The 19,643-nt window shown below is 46.6% G+C and overlaps 1 protein-coding gene across 1 annotated transcript in view; it reads right to left on the reverse strand.

Annotated features, from left to right (window-relative positions):
- The window catches only part of PTPRG (protein tyrosine phosphatase, receptor type G), a 349,654-nt gene that overhangs the window by 56,421 nt on the left and 273,590 nt on the right, over positions 1–19,643 (reverse strand). The window contains exons 12-13 of the mRNA XM_025199043.1: positions 16,319–17,249; positions 10,267–10,396 (exon numbers count right to left, since the gene is read on the reverse strand). Of these exons, the coding sequence (XP_025054828.1) occupies positions 10,267–10,396; positions 16,319–17,249 (1,061 nt within the window). The remainder of the gene's footprint in view (positions 1–10,266; positions 10,397–16,318; positions 17,250–19,643) is intronic.

The following is a 19,643-nucleotide window of genomic DNA, read 5'->3' on the forward strand; positions in this document are numbered from 1 at the left end:
CCTGCTCTCTCCATTACCTCTGCCAGTGCCTACGCTCCTACGTCTTCCCTAGCAATGTGAGATAAGCAGGAACAGAAATGGCCAGAGCTAACAGCTTGCAGAATACTTGCAAAAAGCTGAGACAAGCCTGAAAAGTGATGGCCCCAGTGACCTTCTTGGGAAGTGACAGCCTTTTGAACTGCACAAGATCCTCCAACCTGAGCATGAAGGCGAGCCGCCAAGGACTCGGATACCAGTGCCCAAATGCAAGTGTGCCAATCTCAGCTTCTCCCGATGGGCTTCGAGAACGTTTTCCTCCCTCCTATCCTGCAAAATAGCAATCCCCTCCTCAAAGCCTCCTGCTAATGCCATAAATGCCATGCAGTTACCAGCACAGGCTGGTTCTGTGTCTCACACCTGTAGTGCACGTCCCTGCTCTGTGCCTCTGCTTCCCACCCTCTTGGATCTGCAGCTCCACCTGGACTCGCCAAGTCTATTGGTCCATGCATGTATGTGCAGTGCTGGGGCTTTGGCTGCAGCCCTGCATCATCCTTGGGACTGCGGCCACGCTTCTGTGCCTCGTGCTCTGCTTGGAACCACTTTTCCTCATTGCACGCACACACCCATGCACATGCACGCGCACATGCAGGTCTCTAGCCCTGCACCTTTGCAGAGCCAGAGATTCTTCGCTAACACAGATCAGAAATTTTCTGGGGAATTAACTTTTCTGGGGAATTAACTGTCAGAAAATAGTGACATGCGGAAAGCAGAATAGTTTGCAGAAAACTGTCAGACTGGATGAAAATTTGTTCCTAAGGAACGTGTACAGAGAGTTCAGTATTTAAAGGAATGCAATGCTCTGATATTCTGCTTCAAAATAGCTTCGCTTCAATTTAAAAAAAACAAACAAAAAACTTTATATCTATATTAAAATGCTTCAGCATACTTCAGTACTTTGACAGAAGCAGTTGAAGCCAGACTAGAAAGTGGGAAGAATTTGGCCCCATAATATTCTCCGCAGACTGGTGAAGAAAAATGTCTGGACTGGAAGTGCCCAAGTAGCTGCCCTTGTCAAACTGACGCATTCATAACGAGCGGCGCCGCTTCGGCCAGGTTCCAAAAACTGCCACTAATCACATTTTTCTTTGTTTCTTATTTTTCTCTAGTTCTGGATCCCTTTGCCTGGCAAGTCCTTCTCTGCCTATTTTTTTTTAATTACTCAAAAAACATTTTTTGAAGAAGCAAACGATCACCCAGTTGACTCACGAAGAAACGGATGTCACTGGTGTTTCTCATCTGCAGCAGGGAAAACTAAAAGTCGTAGACAAACGAGAGCTGGGAGGGGAACCAGATTTGTCCGAAATACAATCCGAGAAAAGGGGCTTTTTTTCCCAACACGCAAGTGTGCATGTGCATGTGCGCACACACACACGCAGGTACATAATCTGGCCCGTAACAGGTCATTCAGCATGCTAAAAAAGCAGCTTTCCTTCGGTGAGTCTCTTCCCCTTCACTCTCTTTTCTTTTTTGTCTAATGAGCATGAGTTAGTCTGCTCAAAAGCCTGAACGGGCATCTTAGGGCCAATTCAACAGCAGGGGGTCCGTTACTATAACAACTGACAACTCCTGTGAATTCTGAAAGGCCTAAAAGTAGCCATTTGGGAAATAGTTATTGAGTAAAAAGTTGCAAAGGAATGGCTGTATTCGGTATCACGTGACAAAGCCCTCACGGCACACAGCTGCACTTCACTATGTCGGCCATTCAAGCACAGCCAAAAAACCCATGTCACCAACCTCCCAGAACAGCTGGGACACCAGAAGAGCCCCTTTTTTAGTCCCCCACAACAAGAGAGGATAAAACACAGGCGGCGAACAATGAGCTGAAATAACCGCCGCGCACCATGCGCCGGCGTTACGAGATCTCAGCCTCCCCCCCTTCCCCGGGTAGGCTTCACATTGTCCGACGGTGGAAACGCCGAGGAGCAGACAGAGAAGTTTTTCTATCGAATGTGTCGCGCTGCCTCTGAAGCATGAAAAGGGCTCCAAGAGCGATGCTCGCGGCTTGAATGAGCAGCCTACAGCGGCCCTTAAGTTTCAGACTTGAAAGGCAGCAACCAGCCCTTGGCACGGACAGCGGGCTCAGCTCCCCGCTTGGGGGAAGAGGTGACGGATCACGGATCTGAGCAAACAGGGCATGGGGACGCCACTCTGAAGAGGCGATAGTGTTTCTCCCTCCTCTGGCAAGAGCAACAACACGTAGGACTCGTGTCTTTTCTCACGCGGGACAAAGATCGGCTAAGCACTTACAGGTGCTGCTTCCACTGGGGGGTTATGGGCAGTATGCACCTAACCAGCGTCCTCTGAAATACTGGGGTGCTGCAGCTTCCTCCACTTCAATCTCTTTTGAGCAGTGGAATTGCTCCTTTGATGAGCAACCTTGCACAGAAAAAGATCACAGGTGCGGGGGGAGGTATCGAAGACTTTCCCCGTCTTGTAGGACAGGTTCCTGGGGGGCTGCCCGTGCAGTACCCATCTGCTGGGGTTCGCATGGGGAGGGCACCTGGCGGCTGCTGGAGCTGCAAAGGGGGAAGCCAGAAGCTAGTGCAGGAACAGGTGGTGGGAGGAGGCCGAAGCACTGTGCCTGAAGTGGGAACTGAGAAGCAGGCATGATGATGATGAGCATCTACCGGAGAAAGTAGCACCGAACAGCTTTTGGCCGAATTGGTAATTTCCCCCTTTGCAAAGGATGTGAGAGGAGATGGAGAGGGCATGCGTGTGCATGGAGAGGCGGCAGGGAAAGGCTGCTTTGCGTGTGGCTGCCATGAGAATCTGGCAGGATCTACTTGTGCCTACACATCCACGTGTGACCTTCACTTGTATCCATCAATTCATCAGACACGCGTGTATATTCCCATAATACCCCTACCAAGCCCTGGTTATTTGGAAGTCACCATATTTACTGCCACGCTTCACATCTCTAAATGTTTCATAGATGGACAAAGACAGGCCAGTGTAACCCAGTGTTTCTTGTGAACAAACTCCCTAATGAAGAACACAGCAAGCCTAAAATACATCTCTCCGAATCCAATCTGCTACACAGATCCTAGTCTGCATGATATGCAAGAAAAATCAACAGTCCTTCGTGCACATGTAGCATTAACTGAAGCATTGAAAATTAAAGCTCTGACTAAAAGATGCGCTAACGCATGCTGAAGTGCACTCCTATCCAAGACAATGCTTAAACATATGCTTAACTTTAAGCCGGTCCTGAAGTGACGCGGACTTCAGCACATTCTTAAGTGATGAGCTAATAAAGGATGTTTTCTTAAATTAGTACCTAAGGTGTTGCAGTGATACTGTATCTGAGTTTTGCTGATAGACACAGTTGCTGGAACTGTTCAATTCCAAATCAATCAGGATCCACATCTATCACAACCAACTTTTTAGACAAGTCTTAGTCAGCAAATATTCTGCATATCATGAATGAGTGACTGTGCAATTACAAGGCTTCAGAATGGCAATGCTGAACTAAAAAGCAAGACAGAACAGCGGCTGTGTTTAGTAGCTCATGCTCAGAGTTAAATACCAGAGCAACTTCAAAGCCAGGTTTTTAATTAAAGAGAAGATGATTCAATTGCTGAGGCTGGTCCACATTCAGGACCAACTGCATGTTAAAACAACGGAGGAGGCTGACCCAAAGCAAGGGATGGAGAATTGTGCGGGTTTTAGCAAATGCCATGACTGATAGCAGCTGAGCCAATGCAAATAATATGTTGTGAAATAAGAGATGGATCTTGCAGGTGACTGGCAACGGGACAAGCCATTTATCACCTCTAACCAATGGTGCCAATGCATTTTGCAAGCGACTGAGCACGGTTATCATCCAACAGCTGGATTGAAGCTGACAGTTTCTTGTGGACCACTGGCCCCAACACAAAACCCCAACTAATCCAAAAAGGCATCCAGAAAATCTCAATAGAGGCACGAAGCATGGGGTTAACCCTTTCCCTCCAAAAGAGGACTATCCCTTCCCAAAAGCTGTAAGACTATTTCTAAGAGCGATGCATGGAAAGCTTGCAATGCCCTTCTTCATACTGCCCTGCCCTGTGGGTATATACACAAAGCACAGCTGGTGCCCAAACCTAAATCCCACATCCCTTAGGCAAGCAGATCCTGGAGAGGATGGAGAAAAGCTTTGGCAACCATCTCCAGACTCCCAGGGCAGGATGGGAAGCTGACAGCCAAGCAGGATGGACTGGAGCAGGCGTCACCCTGCCCACACGTGGCACGTCCTTGCTCCCACACAGCAGCACTGGTCCCTGCCTGGAGCACCGTGCCTCTCTGCCTCCCCCGAGACTCTGGCCCAGGACCTTTGACCAGCTGGGACCTGGCTATGGACTCTGGGAGTGTCTGGCCAAATTGGGACACATGGTCAACCTAGCCCTGATCCATCTCGGCCCACAATGCCAGGGTCCAGGGCCACCGCACGGCAGGCCAAAGTCTTCAGAAAGGCACCTAAATTACCGAGGAGCTCCCGTTCCAGTTTCAGAAATGATTACCGAGCCTCTCTGGGAGAGGGAAAATGGGACAAAATGGACATAAGCACTTCTGAAAACTCTGCTTGCCTCTTCTCTAAGAGTCAGAAACTCAGCAGAAACAAGCAAGCTTTTAAGTTAGCTGGAAGAAGCTTTTAGCCTCAGACTAAGCGAGCTCTTATAAAATATGCCACAAATATGCAATATAACACCCATATTCACTTTGAAACAAGCAGACAAAGTACAACACGCAGCGTAAGCCGCGGATTTGTTCAAGCAACAGTTCCGAAACCTTTTATAACTTGCCAGACAGAAATTTCCCTCACTTTAAAACCTGTGCCAAAACTTATTTCGTGCAAGAATCTTGTAGAATTGAATACCAAAAGCTAACTTTGCTAGAGAGCGTTCATTAGTGGCAGGAGGAGTAAAAATAGTTCTTGGCTCTCGCACAGTAGATTTCATCTGCAGGTCTCAACATGATTTATAAAGGCGGGTAAGTATCTTTAACACTTCTACCAGTGGGGAAACCGCGATGCCGAGACATTAAGAGCTTAATTTTACTCCTAGTGATGTCAATGAGGTCTTTGCCTACCATTGAGTTCAACAGTAAAAAATATTGAACTAAGTGATTTGCTCCAGGTCACAAAGCACATCAATACATAGCCAGATATAGAGCCCAAATACCCTGATTTGCAGTCCAGTGCTTGATGTGCAGGAGGACACTGCCTCCTTTTAAACCACCCCAAAGATTTCCATCCCAGGAGTATCAGTCTCTGTTAAAGCCCCTGGAATCCTTTAAAAAACACTGGGAAGGTGGCTCTTGTTCTCTCTTGCATTTTGTAGGACTTTTGCCTAAGGAAGTGTAAAGTCATCCTTTCCTCAAGCTACTGCAAAAGCCACGTGGCAATCAGCAGGCCCTGCAAGCTAGCTTTGCTCTCGGAAAGGCAGCAGCTGTGTTGCTCCAAAAATCCCTCCAGAATGTCAACAGATCAGCACTGTACAAACAGCCTGATTTAATATAAAATGCAATACAATATTCTTGCTTTGTCTTCGGGTTCACAATGTTGATGAGTGCAATAACTCAGAGGTGAGTAATGGTACCCACTGAAAAGACAGAAACAGAAAACTCTCAAGCTATGTTTGTGAATTCATTTCCTCGTCTTAGCTGAACATGAGAAATGGCTATAATTTAGTTCCCATTTAAAAGTTCCTGTTGGCTAAAACGTTAAACTCTTAATTGCTTCTTAATATTCTCTGCTTATTTTATCTTTTTAAACCATTGTCTATATGGTACGGTACTGTTCAGAATAAAAGCTGCAAAGAAAAGACATCTGATATCCAATGAAAGGTCACCGGTCAGACTAAATACCCTTTTTTTTTAAGCTGCGAAGCTTAGAGACAAGATCTCAGTACATGTTTAAATATTTCAGGTGCCTTCATTTCCAGAATGGCGTCACTGCCCTGCCATGTCCTTGAACAAAAGTGCAAAACAGCGGTCCGGTACCAAAATGCAAATTGCTACAGGAAGTCTCCTGTTTCCCTTCACCACTGTAATGCTCAGGAATACCGTTACCACTCCACAACGTTTTTATCAACCGAGGTTACTGAAATCGAGTGTGGATGCAGAGATGCGTACCGTGCCATGTGAGGGCTCGGCACAGCAGAGCGATTCGACTTGCCACGGGACAAACCCATGTACGCAGTCACCCTCGCACTGGATGGTCTGAAGGCTGACACACTTTGATTTTCAGCACACAGAGAAGAGGAATCAGAGCATCTATGAGCATGTCCAGGCCTTTTTTTTTAGTGTTTCCATCAGTCGAACCCTTGGTTCTTCTGCGAGTAACATACAACTCTCTGGCAATCTTTTCTGGGTGTCAGCATGAACATGTTCATAACTAGACTCCTGTCTTCCTTTGCTGTTCCTGGGTCAAGTGTCTCTACTGGAGTTAGCTGGAGTGAGGCATTACCTTTACTAACACTCGTCCAACTAGACATAATGCCGAGCTTCAAGCTCTAGACCTTGTGAACAAATATCCTGAAAATCAACGATGTAATGCCTAAATTGCCAAATCTGTTTGCAAATGCACTCAAAGAAACAAATCCGGGTAAGAGAGACGTGACATGTCAAATGATGGGCTCCCTTTTCCTCCTGCTCAAGCAGCTGGGGATTAACAACCATATCAAGCCAAATCTGTTGCACCGCTAAGGTCCGGGCTATCCTGTGGGCATGCGATAAAGCTGTCTGCTTGTTGTTCTGGGGTACCAAGCAATGCAATTTTTGCAGCCTCTTGATGCTGACCTATTTATATTTTATTTGCTCCCATAATAGAGAAAATATATTATTATTCTCTCCAGCTCTCTTTGCATTGCAGTTTCATTAAAACTATACGGAGACCAAGAAACTAAGTGCAAACCCCCCCGAACCACAAAACAAATCAAATCAAAATCAAACAAACAACCCCCCCAACAACAGCACCCCCGCCCCAAGAATTGCTGGTTGCCTTTCAGTTCCAACGCCTTTTCATGACTCGGGTGGCAGCAGCGCGGGACAGAACGAAGTGGCCTCCTGCCTCGAAGATCGATCATGTTATGGCCTCCAACTGTCCAGTCTGTGCTGGGCAAAGGAAAGGGGGATCCCAAACTGTCCCCACATATCAAGGAGCTCGTATGGAAGTAGAGCCGTCATTCCCAGCTACTTCCAAGAAAAGACATAACTACATGGAAGTTCAACCCCTCAGTTAAGAAACCAGTGATAGCTTCCTTTGGTTTTAATTTTCAAAGCAACCTTTTTCTTACACTGGGAAATCAGCACGGAATTACTTTCATCAATAACACTAGATGTGAGAGTTGCAAAGGGTCAGAACCGATATTGGTTTTTAACATTCGTAGACCCCCACTCCCCCACTCAGGCTTGACTGAGACTCCTAGATGGTAGGAGATGCAATGCAAACAACCGGAAGACCGTGGTCTGTTTATGGAACAAATCAACTGGTCCCCGAGTGCCCCAAAACACCCCCTTGCTTTGCCCTCTGCGTGCGTGGCCACCCACCACCCCTCGGCAGTTGCCCGTTCTCTGTGCGTGCTGTAATGCATTTTTTCACTCAAGAACAAAGACTTGCTGCTCAGGAAGAGACCACCGCGCCTGACGTGCCCGTCCCCTTGGGGGTTCCCTCCTCTCCACAAGTGCTTTCATGCTATATTCCTCTCTGAAAAAAAAAGATCAGTCTCCAACTCATTTTCATGCTCTTTACTTTTGATAGGCTGATTTTGCAAATTATTCCCTATGTTGCCCATTACACTTTTAAGTTAAGCACTTCTTTCTGAAGACCTAGTTCATTCTTCCTCCTAACTTTCTGAATTGCATCTCGTTGGTTGTTTTTCTTTCTTGCACTTTTTTTTTTTTTTTAACGCTCACCAATCTAAACAGTTTATCCTTCCTAAGGAAAGTGAACCAAACTTTTCAGGGCCCACAAAATACCACGTCTCCCCTTCCATGCATTCAATGCTCTGGGCAGTCAGGAATACAACTGCAGATGATGTGTGCTACACCCTTTTTTGATTCAACCCCAAATGCTCCTTGCCCTTCTTATTGTGTTTACATACACACAACTTTCACTGTCCCATCTAGTTTTTCACCAAGAAACTTCATCCTTGCATTTGGCTATACCTCGTTGTGATGGCTTTATTACCTGGCTTTTGTAATTTTTCAGCTGTTAACAAACAGTTGTGCAAATTATGAAAAGTAGGTGGAGACATATGCATATATGCTACCAACTTTACCAAGTAATTCCATTATAATTCTGTTCTTTTCCCCTCCTCTATGTATTTTTGTTACCACTGAGAAAATTTAAATTGTCTCATGAATTTTTAGGCTGAAATGTGCTCAACCTCAGTTATACGGTACTTTAATTTTGGTCACCAATCATGCAGTGGTCCCCAGTATAGTCATCGCTTACCAAGAGTAGTTTCTGGGTACCTCTAACTAAGCCACTCTGCTCTATCAGCTTGAATATGGTTTTGCTACTGCTTCAGCAAATTGAGCACCAGTTTTTCTTTTTTTCATAGAGTCTATTAGTGAAACTACAGAACAAAATAAAAAATACCTTGCAAACAGCCATAAAAGCATTTTCCTGAGTAATCCCCATTACCATTCTGTTCAGCTCAAAGGCTTTTCTGTGTACAAAGACATCTTCATATATTGCAAAATAAATGTTACCTTCCATTACATTGTGTCTGGGAACCCATTCATTTCAGTGGGGTTCCCTGGATGGCATTTTGAGCAATTTTTCCCACTATATATGATGAAAAAAATGGGAGAGATTTTGGGAAACATATATGGAGAGAGGTCAGCGAAAGCAGTCACCACTGAAGTCTTTACAGTTGAATCTTTTATATAAGTACCACTACTGCTGGTCACAGGACTGTCATAATATTGCTAATTACTTGCAAATGTCAATGGAAACGTTTTTAATTCGGGCCACTGTCACCTATTTATTAATGTTCATTTGAACTTTCCAGACTCAGCTTGGCCAATTAATGGTTGCCCAAAAAGATATTTTTAAGGATAAACTGACAGTCCTCAAAATCATTTCTTTATGAAAGACAATTAAAACACAGGCATTTCTAACAACGTTTCTGCTTCTGTGTTCCACTGAAATCAACCTGTTCATAAGTCTTGACAACTGTCCCAGGCTAATGCTTTCTTTATCTTTTGGTCAACAATTGTGTACGAAGAGTTTAGAAGACTATCAACAGCAAGAAAAAGAAAAGGTCATTCGCGTACAAGCCAAGTGCACACGGATGCTGCAGACATGAGCAATTAAGACTGCATCCCAACTTAGCAATACTGATCTTAGTCAGGACTTAGTGATGAGATGTGGCACTTCCCAAGCAGGTGAGCAGGTCTGCAAGTCCTGGGATGACAAGGCTTGAACAAGGCACGGCAATTATTTTCTGGCCTGGATGGTTAATTCCTGCCACTCCAGAATTTGTGATCTGGTCGCTCGTGTCCTTCTGTGTCCCTCAGCCCCTTCTAGAAAGGAAATGGTGAAGTCCAAGCCTGGCTTTATCTCAGATGCTGTCTTTCTTACACAAAATCATAGGCAAAGTTAAATTCACTCATAAAACTTTAAGTTGACATCTTAATGGAGGGTCAAGGAGACTCAGGCTTTAGGGGCAGGATATATAAGCACCTAGGAAGATGCTTCAGGGTCACGTTTATCTTAAGCCAAACGTGCATTGAGGTTACTGAGGCTAATCCCAAGCACTGAACATCACCACACTTGGCGCAAACATCAGTATCTCTTTAGGAGAAGCAAACTGCAGGGTTTATTTGGAGAGCTGAAGCAACAGAAAGCGGAGTTGAACTGGCTGGCATCACCCAGAGAGGCTCAGAGCCCCAGTCCAGCAAACCCTTCTCCCACGACCCTTTATCCTGAAGGTCAGGCCCAGAGTGCATTTTTACAGCTATTTAAGATGAGCTAATTGAGGAAACACTTGTCTGCATTACAGGTGGTTCCGGCTGGTGCAGCCACTAATCTCATTTTCATGACACAAAAATCAATACTCAAGACACTTGAAAGAGTTAACCAAGAGCAGCTGTTGTAGCACTGCGAGAGAGACACAGAACTGAAGTATCCGTCGCTGTACCATCTCATAAAATAAAAGAGATGGGAGCATATGGAAAACCACAGCCCCCCAAAGCATATTCAATCCCAGGCAGTTCCCAATCCAGAGGACGCAGGCTCACCTCCAGTACACGAGCACAGCTATAAGGAGTATGAGGCACACAAAGGTCAAGGCCGAAACCACGATCAGTGGGATGATCCACTCCATTTTGCCGGACGGTCTGGTGGCCATACTGGAGCTGTTCTTGTCTGCTGCAACGGGAAACCAAATTAATGATGCTCTCATGGACAATTTGGAAACAAAACTAAATGGCTAGTCCTTGGGTCACCTCCATTTATCACACACCTGTAGGCATTTGAGTGTAAAAGCATGGCTGCGTACTACATCACGCTGCCTGGACTCCACTCCTGTACTTAGCAAGGCTCAGTGTGACTTACCCACCGTTTCAGGACCCAAACCTGTGCTATTATCAGATGTAGCAGACACCACTCAGAATCAATCTGAAAGGTCAGTGAAGTGTAATGAATGGTCATAAATGTCTGCAGGTTTGCTTGGTCATAAATGTCTGCAGGTTCATTTGTTAACTCTTTGGGTTCATTGCAAATTCACGCAAACACATACTTAATTTTACTAATATTAGCACTTCAAAACAAAAGAAAAACCCCTTTATTAAAACCGGATCCAGTACTGTGTCAACAAACTTCCTAAGTTGTTAAGGTGCATATATACAGATGGGTTGTTGAGACGGGTGGATGTGCCTGTTGCAACCAAATGTACAAATCCGTACTGCTCTGGTTTGCACAAAATGAACTATAGCAAGATTCTGGGAAACTACAGCAAAGATAAGCCAACTTCTCTATCTGCTGGGTCTTGGCACCAAATTACCTATGATTATACGTGCAATGCATATGATTATATGATAATAAAGCATGTTTTAACAGTGCCTAGAGGCCTCAATCAAGTATTGGGACACGCAGTACCAGGACTGTATGCACATCCAGCAAAAAGATGGTCCCTTCCCTGTGAAAACTTAGATGTGAAGGGCTCTGCTGCACTGCAAAACCCCTCATCTGTGCAAGTTCACAAACTCTGATAAGTTTTCCACTCCCTAGGTGCAGTGCACAAGACTGGATGCAGTTCCCGTAGCTCGTTCTGCAGGATCTAACAGAAGGTCTGCAGCTGTCCGCAGGAGGCAGCAGGGAATGCATTAATATAAATGGCCTCAGATCTGAACAAAGGCTGACAAATACACACTTGACTCTTACTTATTATCCTCTCGTGTGGTTTCTTCTTACCACTGCAACTCCACACCCTTGTGCAGTATTATATTATCCTATCTTCTGAAACAGCAGCAAATCTTACCAGAGGAACGTAATTGCCTTTTCACCGTAGGTAGGCAAAACATGGATAATTGGAAGTCACCAGATGTCACATAATATGAAGTCATACTCTATTTTAATAGCATTTAGATTATACTTCACCATAGGCAGGAGTAAAATCCAAATAACATGGAAGTAAAGGTTAATTGTAAATGCTTTTGCCTGGCTGCTGAAAACAGAGCGAGAGTGGAGGCTGCTGCAAGCCCAGCAAGTGATCTTTCTAGCTTGGTTGATGGAGGCAGTGCCCTTTAGCAGGCGAGCCTAAATGAAGTGCTAATCAGACGGATGCCGGGGGGGGGCAGCGAACGTGCCCCGTGTGTGGAACCGATCAGCAGAGAGACGGGCAGCCAGGACCGTGTCTTAGCCCCGTCGCTGGTGCACGGAAGGCGGCGGTGGGTGCACCTTAACGCCAGCTTGTTTCAGAACAGACGGGCAGAGCTCCCATGCAGCACATAGTAAGGCCAGCATTTCAATTAGTTCTTGTAGCAGAAAGGCAACCTACGCACTGCTGTTTCTTTAAGAGAGAACCTCGATTTCAGCTGAGAAGGAAAAAACCCCCCAAAATAACCAAAGGGGAAAAAAAACAACAACCCAGAACCCAAAGAATCAATTTTCTGCACTTGCTAAACCCCCAGGATTCATAAATCAAAGAAATGTGTACTTTTGCACTGAGCACTTTTATCAGCAAATCTCCATCCACTTAAACACCAAACGGGGAAGCCCCACAGCCCACAGGGCAGGGCAAGTATTAGTCATTAGGGGGCAAAGTAAAACCATATGCTCCAATCGAACTTACCGGGAAAGCCAAATGCTCCCAAAATGCCCCAGCGCCTATTCAAATATTACTTCCTCTCCCACAAGGCAAGGGTGCCATCCAGGAGCATCCCCCTGCACTTCAATACAAGAATGCAAGCTCCCGTTTGCTTGAAAGCACGGAAATCACTCGGGGAACAGCGCGGGCTGCAGTCCCAACCTCCTTGGGGTGAAGTACGCTCTCGGTAATATGCATGATGCTGTGCTTACAGGGAAGATTTTTTACTTATCTGACCTCTCCTATCTCCTATGCTGCAGATGTGCAAAGAAGAAAACACTCTGCATGCCCAAAGCTGGCACAGCCAGTCTGATTCACTGAGGCTGAAATTGGAAGCGGGGACGGCAACCCATGATCTCTCACAAAGGAAAAGAAGCGCGGGCTTGCTTTGAAGACCAAGTCTTAGATGTCTCTCCTTGCTTAAGAAAACATTTGAAGGGAGTTGAAACAAAACCATATCAGTGGAAGTTGCTACACGATGACTGTGGAGGCCAGAAGAATTTAGTAGTACATCTGGGCTGCCAGCAGGTGTCTTTCTGGGTGCCAGGGCAGAGAAGCGTATAAAAAGGCAGCGTGCTGAGTAATGTGAAAAACACGGAAGAAAATACACATTTGCAATGAAGAGAGGGAGCTTTAGACTCCCCTTCACTCTAGAAAAAATACCAGCCTTGCAATTTTTCACTGTTAACACAGGACGCTGGAGCTGCAATAGCACCAATAACGTGCCCTTGTTAGAGCTGTGCCCACTAATGCCTGACTTTGGTATTAAAATAAAAAAAAAATCCCTCATGTACGAGGATCTCCAGTTTTGCTAAGAAATGTAAACAGTTTCCAGTGGCATATGTCATCGCTGAATTAATTCAGTTTGCCTTTTACTGGCTTGGAATTCATCCCAGTAGGAAGGAATAAAAATTATTATAGCGTAACCACTTCAGGAAGTCCTGCACCACATGAGCCCAGGCAGCTCTAAATCCACTTCTCTGTGTGGCAAAGTGTGTAGGTCTTCATAACAAGCGCCTTCTCGAGAAGCACTCGCTCGGCAGCTTCGTCTCTCCCGGGACCCTGCACCGGGGACAGGACAGCAAGGCAGGCTTTGGCAGAGGGACTTCAGGGCAGGAGCCAGCATGAGCAAGGGGCGTTCTGCATTTGGACACGTCGACGGTCTCTCTAAATGTCCGTGGTCACCGAGCCGTGAGAACATAAATATCTTTATTCTCCATAGGGAGCGTCACTTCTTGTAACATGCAATTGTTAATAGGAATTTACTATCCTACCTGAGCTCTACCCCTGGCTGAAACTTTCTCTTTATCATCCTGCCACGCCGCGTGGGACCACCGCCAGGGCCGGGACCACGTTCTGCCTGCTTGCTGTTATAGGGACGGGTACCCAGGACAACAGAGAGCCCCCCGATTTCATGCCCCCTCCAATGGCACCGTCCCAGCCGTGCTGATTCATATCATGAAATCCTTTAAATGCAAGTCAGCTTCAACTTTTCCTCTGAGTCAATGAGATAATAAACTGTTACAGCATCATCAATTAGTAAGGCCTGAGGGCAGTGCCAGCCATCTTATGCAAGTGTGGAAATTTGAGAGTTTTTTTATTGAAAAAAAAAAAAAGCAACCCTATATTTTTTATTGAAATGAATGTCAGCACACTCTTTTACCTACAAATAGTTTTGCAGCTCTCATCCCTGTGGATCCTGAGCTATTAAATGCATCTTTTCACTACCTAATAAACAGATGTTGATGGCATTTAACCTGAGTGCTGGATAACGCGGATTCACCAAGTTCAAATGACCAAATGAAGTCTCCTTGTGCAATCCAGGCGGTCGCCGACAAGCATTCAAGCCCCTTGACTGTATAGGTGGCTCTAAGATGCCGTGCAAAACAGCTCAAAATTCACATGAAAATACAACTTAATAATCCTTGCTACCTGTGGAGCAAGAGAGCATTATACGCAGATGTTTAATTATCCTAACAAAGTTATCCCCAAAAGGCTTTTGCAGCCTCCTCCCTGGTTGGGCTGTTCTAGAAACCAAAATTCACTGAGCGCTGAAATCGCGTCCTGGGACTAAACGCGATTTAGGATGCAGAGCATCGTCTCCCGATAAAGGTCTCCTGCCAGAGGAGGTCAGAACACCCCGTGGAAGCTGGAGAGGAGCGGGGAGGAGCTGAGTAATGCTCATCTCAAGTGGAGTCCCACTGGGCCAATACCCAGATCTCCGCTGTTTTCAATCTATGATCATGACTCAGACAGAAGCACCAACTGGAAAAAATGTTAATTTGTTCATGACAGGGAGCAGGAAGTGCACTCGCTACACAGGATCAAACAGAAAGGATTCATTTCAGCTTCCAACATGACAATCACAACTCTCTTGATTAATATCTGCTAAGACTGGATCATGATTGTTCTTTTTTTGGTGGAATAATATTGCTGTCATGGCCTCTCCTCCTCATTTTCAGTTTTAAAAGAATACAGAATAATGCAGAGCACCTGTCTATTTAACACCCGCAGACCAAAGGGACGATTAGGCAAACAGCAAACTAGAGATGGCTTGACAAGAAACTGGAATAGGAGCATGTGAGCAAGCACTCAGGAGCAGAAAGAGTCATTAATGTTGGCCGATACTACCAGAGCAGAGGAGGCCACTGCCATTTGGAAAATAATGACGTGGCCTCAAGAGAGGTGTGTGTACGCGAGTGTGAAATAAGTGCTAAAAGAAAATGAGCCTTGCTGTACTAATTGGCCTCTCACTTTCCCAGTAATTTCTCATGTGTTCCCTGTTCTCCTCTCATCACCCACACTCACATGTCCTTCCTCTTTCAGCCATCGCCTTACACACTGCTAATTTGATTCTCTATAATTAATTTTACAAGTGTACACTGTTAGGAAACAGTTTTCTGCTCTTTAAAACGTTGACCATGATTCTGTTGTTTCTTCGCTGTTTTAACATACAAATTAGTTATCCAAAAAAACCCAACCCCCTGCTCTGCCCTCCCCGTGTGTTCCCGAGGACACCCTGAAGAGCGGGATGTTTCCCGTCCCTGAGAATTTGGCTGTGATATAAAGCAGTGATTCTCGAGCAGGGAGATCCTTTTAAGGGTGTTGCTACCCAATTTTAGCACTGTATTTAAGCACAGATATTTAAGATGCTTTTCATAGTATTCTAACTCCAGAGCAGCCTGGATGGAAAAAGAAAATTACCAAACATACAACGGCTTGGCAAAAGTGCGGAATTAAAAGTGGAAGCAGCAAAAAGCCTGCCAGCTCGCAGATGCAACGATAACGCCACGCGACGCGCGGTAATCGTTACAGAAATTAACTTTACGTCATGGTAAAATCGCAGCAGGAGACCAGCGTCCTGATCCCAGGGTCAGATCCAGGAGAACGTGCCCCTGCTAACTTCCCCGCTCTGCATGCAGTGCAAGGGACCGCGCGTGCGGAGCTGTTTGCCAGAACCAGGGCTCGTGGATGTGTGTGATGAGGAGTCAGCCAGACAGGCTCCCGCTTCACGGAGGAGAGCCTGCACATCAATCAGGCTAACTCGAAAACACAACTAGCGAGTTCCCCAGGACAAAATAAATATACGCCAGCTACAGCAGCCATTCTTCAAAGTTAACGTCACAGTTGGAGTTAGGGGTATTAATTTTTAAAACCAAAATTCCTGAAGCAGCCAAATGCATTACAGGCTAATTTCTTGCCAGACTTCATTTTCTTATTTGGAGCATGGGTTTTTAATTGGAGACTGGGTAACTTCCTAATGAAATCAAACCCCAGTGGTGTTTCCCCCCCCTCCATCCCCACAATCATTTTAAGAGCATTTGTAGGCTGAGCCCAGAATCAACTTTTGCAGCATGAGACCCAAGCGTTGCTAACTGAACCGCGTGGGGTTCAAAGCTGCAAGAAAATGGGTCCTTCTGTTTTATTATGCACCAGAATCTGGGATGGCCAGATGGCGCAGCTCCCCACCCCGGCTCACTCACCTGGGTTTATGGTGATGAACTTGTTATCTGACGGATTTTCCTCCAGAAACCTGTCGTCTTTAGGAAAAGGTTTCCATGATGCTGTCTCTGGTCTCCCAGGGATTTGCCCTAGGTAATGTTCGTTTGTGAATGCTGGTGGCACTTGGGTGGAAGGGAGGGGTTGGGGCTGGGTATCTGTTTCGGTCGTGCTCCCTTCTTCGGGGCTCCTATCTGTTGGGAAAACGTTTTGGTTTTGCTCTTGACCAGGTATGGTTTTATTTCCTTCCTTTTCCGCAGTCCTATTGGGGGAAACAGTGGCGGGCGCGGACTCGGTGTTATTTTGTACCTCGGCAGCCTCCGTCGCTGCACTTTTCTCTTTTTTTTCTGATTCTTTTTCTCCCTCTTCTTCGTGCTCCCTTTCGCCATCCTCGCTCTCGCTCTTCTCATCCTTTTCTCCTTCCTCCGCTCCGTCATTGTCTTTTGGGAGGGTGGAATCGCTGTCTGGTCCTGGGGAAGATAAAGCCTCCGTGGTAGCGAGCACGGGCCTGGCTGACTGTTTGCTGGTAGAAGCAGCAGTCGGAAGCCGGGTCGGCCACACAGTACTAGGAAAAGAGGAAATACCGCCACCGCTAAAGCCCAGGCCGGCAAGCAGCGTGCTGGTCACCACAGAAGCCACCGTGGCTTGGCTCCCGCTGGAGGAAGGTCCCATTCCTGTTGCCATTGAAACAAAGGAGAAGGGAAGGCCAGAGGAAGTCCAGGTAGAAGATCCAGAACTGATGGGAGCCATGTCAGCGGAGGAAGCAGGAGAAGCTGTAGGCTTGAAGAGGTCACCAGGAGGGGCAAGGGAAGAAAACACAGCAGAGAGAGCATCAGTAGGGGTACCTGATATGCTACCTCGGGCCGTTTTTCCTTTTGTTTTCTTTCTCTTTCTCTTTCCATTCTGCTCATTACTCTGTTCAAATGAGACAAGTACATTTATACAAACTGGAGTAAGATCCACCCCACAACAGCACAAGCACAAGAGTCACAAAGTAAAATGATGAGGGGAGCAGACTTTCCCTGGGTCCAAAATATGAATCACACCAATGGGTCTTTATTTTTGTCTTCGCTCTCCCCACCTCTAGCTGCTTTCGAGCAGGGTTTCCCTTTTGGGGTGGGAACACATTTGAGAAGGTTTAAACAAGCGCAGTTTTGCCCGTTGCAGCTCTTTAAGCCTGGCCATGCAGAAGTCCAAAACTTTAGGGGTGCGTCTACACGAGACGCTTACTGCGCAGTAGAGTGTCACCGCACAAACCGTGCTAACAGCCTGCTGCACCGTGTTAGCAGGCTAAAGCACAGTAAGCGTCACTAAATAATTGTGTGCCGGCACTAACTTTAGGTGCTGAGCATTTAGTTAGTACTTTATTAAGGATGTACTAAACCAAGGTGCATTAATGAACATGTAGATGCACTTTATTAAGGATGTACTAAACCAAGGTGCATTAATGAACATGGAGATGCACCCAAGATGACATAAGTGGCCACCCAAAATAACAACTGAGTTGCTAAGGTGTGTAGGTGCTGCAGCAGCCACTCATGCTCCCAGATTTGGGAGTGAACAGGTCACATGGGTGCTGGGACCCTCCCACTGAGACCCGGTCAGTGGGACTGCAGCCTCCACCGGCATCATGTTCAGCGAGGCTGGTCTGCACCACATAGCTTGTCTTACGGTTTGGCGTTACGGCCAGCTAGGCATTGTCTTCTTGGAAAAGATCCCCGTTGCACACCTGGAAGAGTGCTCGTATGGGACCGTAGGAGGGTGGAAGGGGTCTCCCTCCTGCCCCGAGCTGGCTCCCATCAGTGCCAGTCCTTAGCAACCACCACCAAGTTGCTACCTCCCAACCCACGCAGCTCTCTGCCCCCACTGCAAGCACAGCCGAGCCAGAACAAAGGGCTGGCACAACTCGCTTTCCCAGCGGAGCCGCGGGAGGGAAAAGCAGAGGCTCAATTGCAACTTGGAGCTTTAGCTCTGCACTACCTGCACTCGGGCTGGACTGTAGGGTGCTGGTGACCGCTCTCCAAGCTCATCACCTTGCCTAATCTAAATAAAAATGGAAGATGCATGCAAAAAAGAGCTCCGCGATGACTGTCTGGAGGGGCCTAAGCTACAACTGGGAAAAGGCAGGTGGTGAAGTCATGCCCAAAGACACGAGCTAATCCTGCGGAGGAGCTGGGCTTTACACTCCCCGCTCAGGCCACGTGGCCTCTCTGATTTAGGAAACATGCTTCTTGTTACTAGTTTAGGTGACAAAACTAAAGCAGGGGCTACAGGAAGGAAGGGCAGATGGGGCGGAAAGAGAAGCATCTCTATCCAAACCAGAAAGCATCTCAAAGCCTAAATATCCTGTTGGAATTTGGAAGAAGTTTGGTAGTTGAAGGATACTTCCCTTTCCCTCTGCAATTCAGGCAGGCCAGCGAGCTAGAAAGCTGCAGCACAATATGAAAGGCTGCTCTCTCATGCTGTTTCTGCCATCACAAAGAACTTGAGATCTCCAGAGAAAGTCTGTTCTTTGGAGATTTCCAGCCTGAACTTTAAATAAGCCTCTGAATTTTGGGAGGCTGCTCCATCTGAAGTCTCTGCAGCTCTGTGAGATTTGCCTTTTTCTGGCAGACATGGTTCATCTCCGAGCTGGGCTGCAGAATTACAATCTGACCGCACGTTTTGCATGTCTAGTGCACCTCTGCATCATTGTTAGAGATGTTAATCACTCTTAATCAAGAGCTGCATGCATGTTACTGGCATAGGGGCAGCTTGTTACCATTCATGAAGCCAGGACTAAAGCACTTGGGGCAAGAGCCATAGAGGCATGCTAGATGTTTTCAAATTTAGATATGGCAACACCTAAAAATGAGGCCCCGGCCGTTGGTTCAAAGGAACAAGGTTAGGCATATGGGCTCCCAGCGCTGTCTCGGGGAGAGCTGGATGTATCTGAAGGGAGGTGCAGAGCTGCCAGACGCTGAGCTAGACGATAAGAAACATGGAGTCCAGGAGTTTGCCTGGAAACCCACCTTTCTCAGGAGCTTACAGCTCCTTTTGCAAGCCAGCGCCCCGAGCATGCCCTGCAGGACAGACTCGCACGGGTCCTCGCAGCCCCTGGGGATGGTACGCTCGGCGCTGAACTGGTCACTTCTCTTGGGGCCATGGGTGGGTTGCTCTGCTGCATACTGGGATGCCAAAAAAGCTTGGCAAGAGTCACACTTGCATCTCCCAGGCTGCTTTGGCACAGGGGTTGGTGCCTTGGGGAACCCAGGGAACTCTGCCGTCTCTGAATGAGTGCAGCTGCCTCCAGGGTTAAGCGTCTGCTGA

This window comes from Alligator sinensis, unplaced genomic scaffold (genome assembly GCF_000455745.1).
Source record: "Alligator sinensis unplaced genomic scaffold, ASM45574v1 scaffold469_1, whole genome shotgun sequence".
NCBI classification, from domain to species: Eukaryota; Metazoa; Chordata; order Crocodylia; family Alligatoridae; genus Alligator; species Alligator sinensis.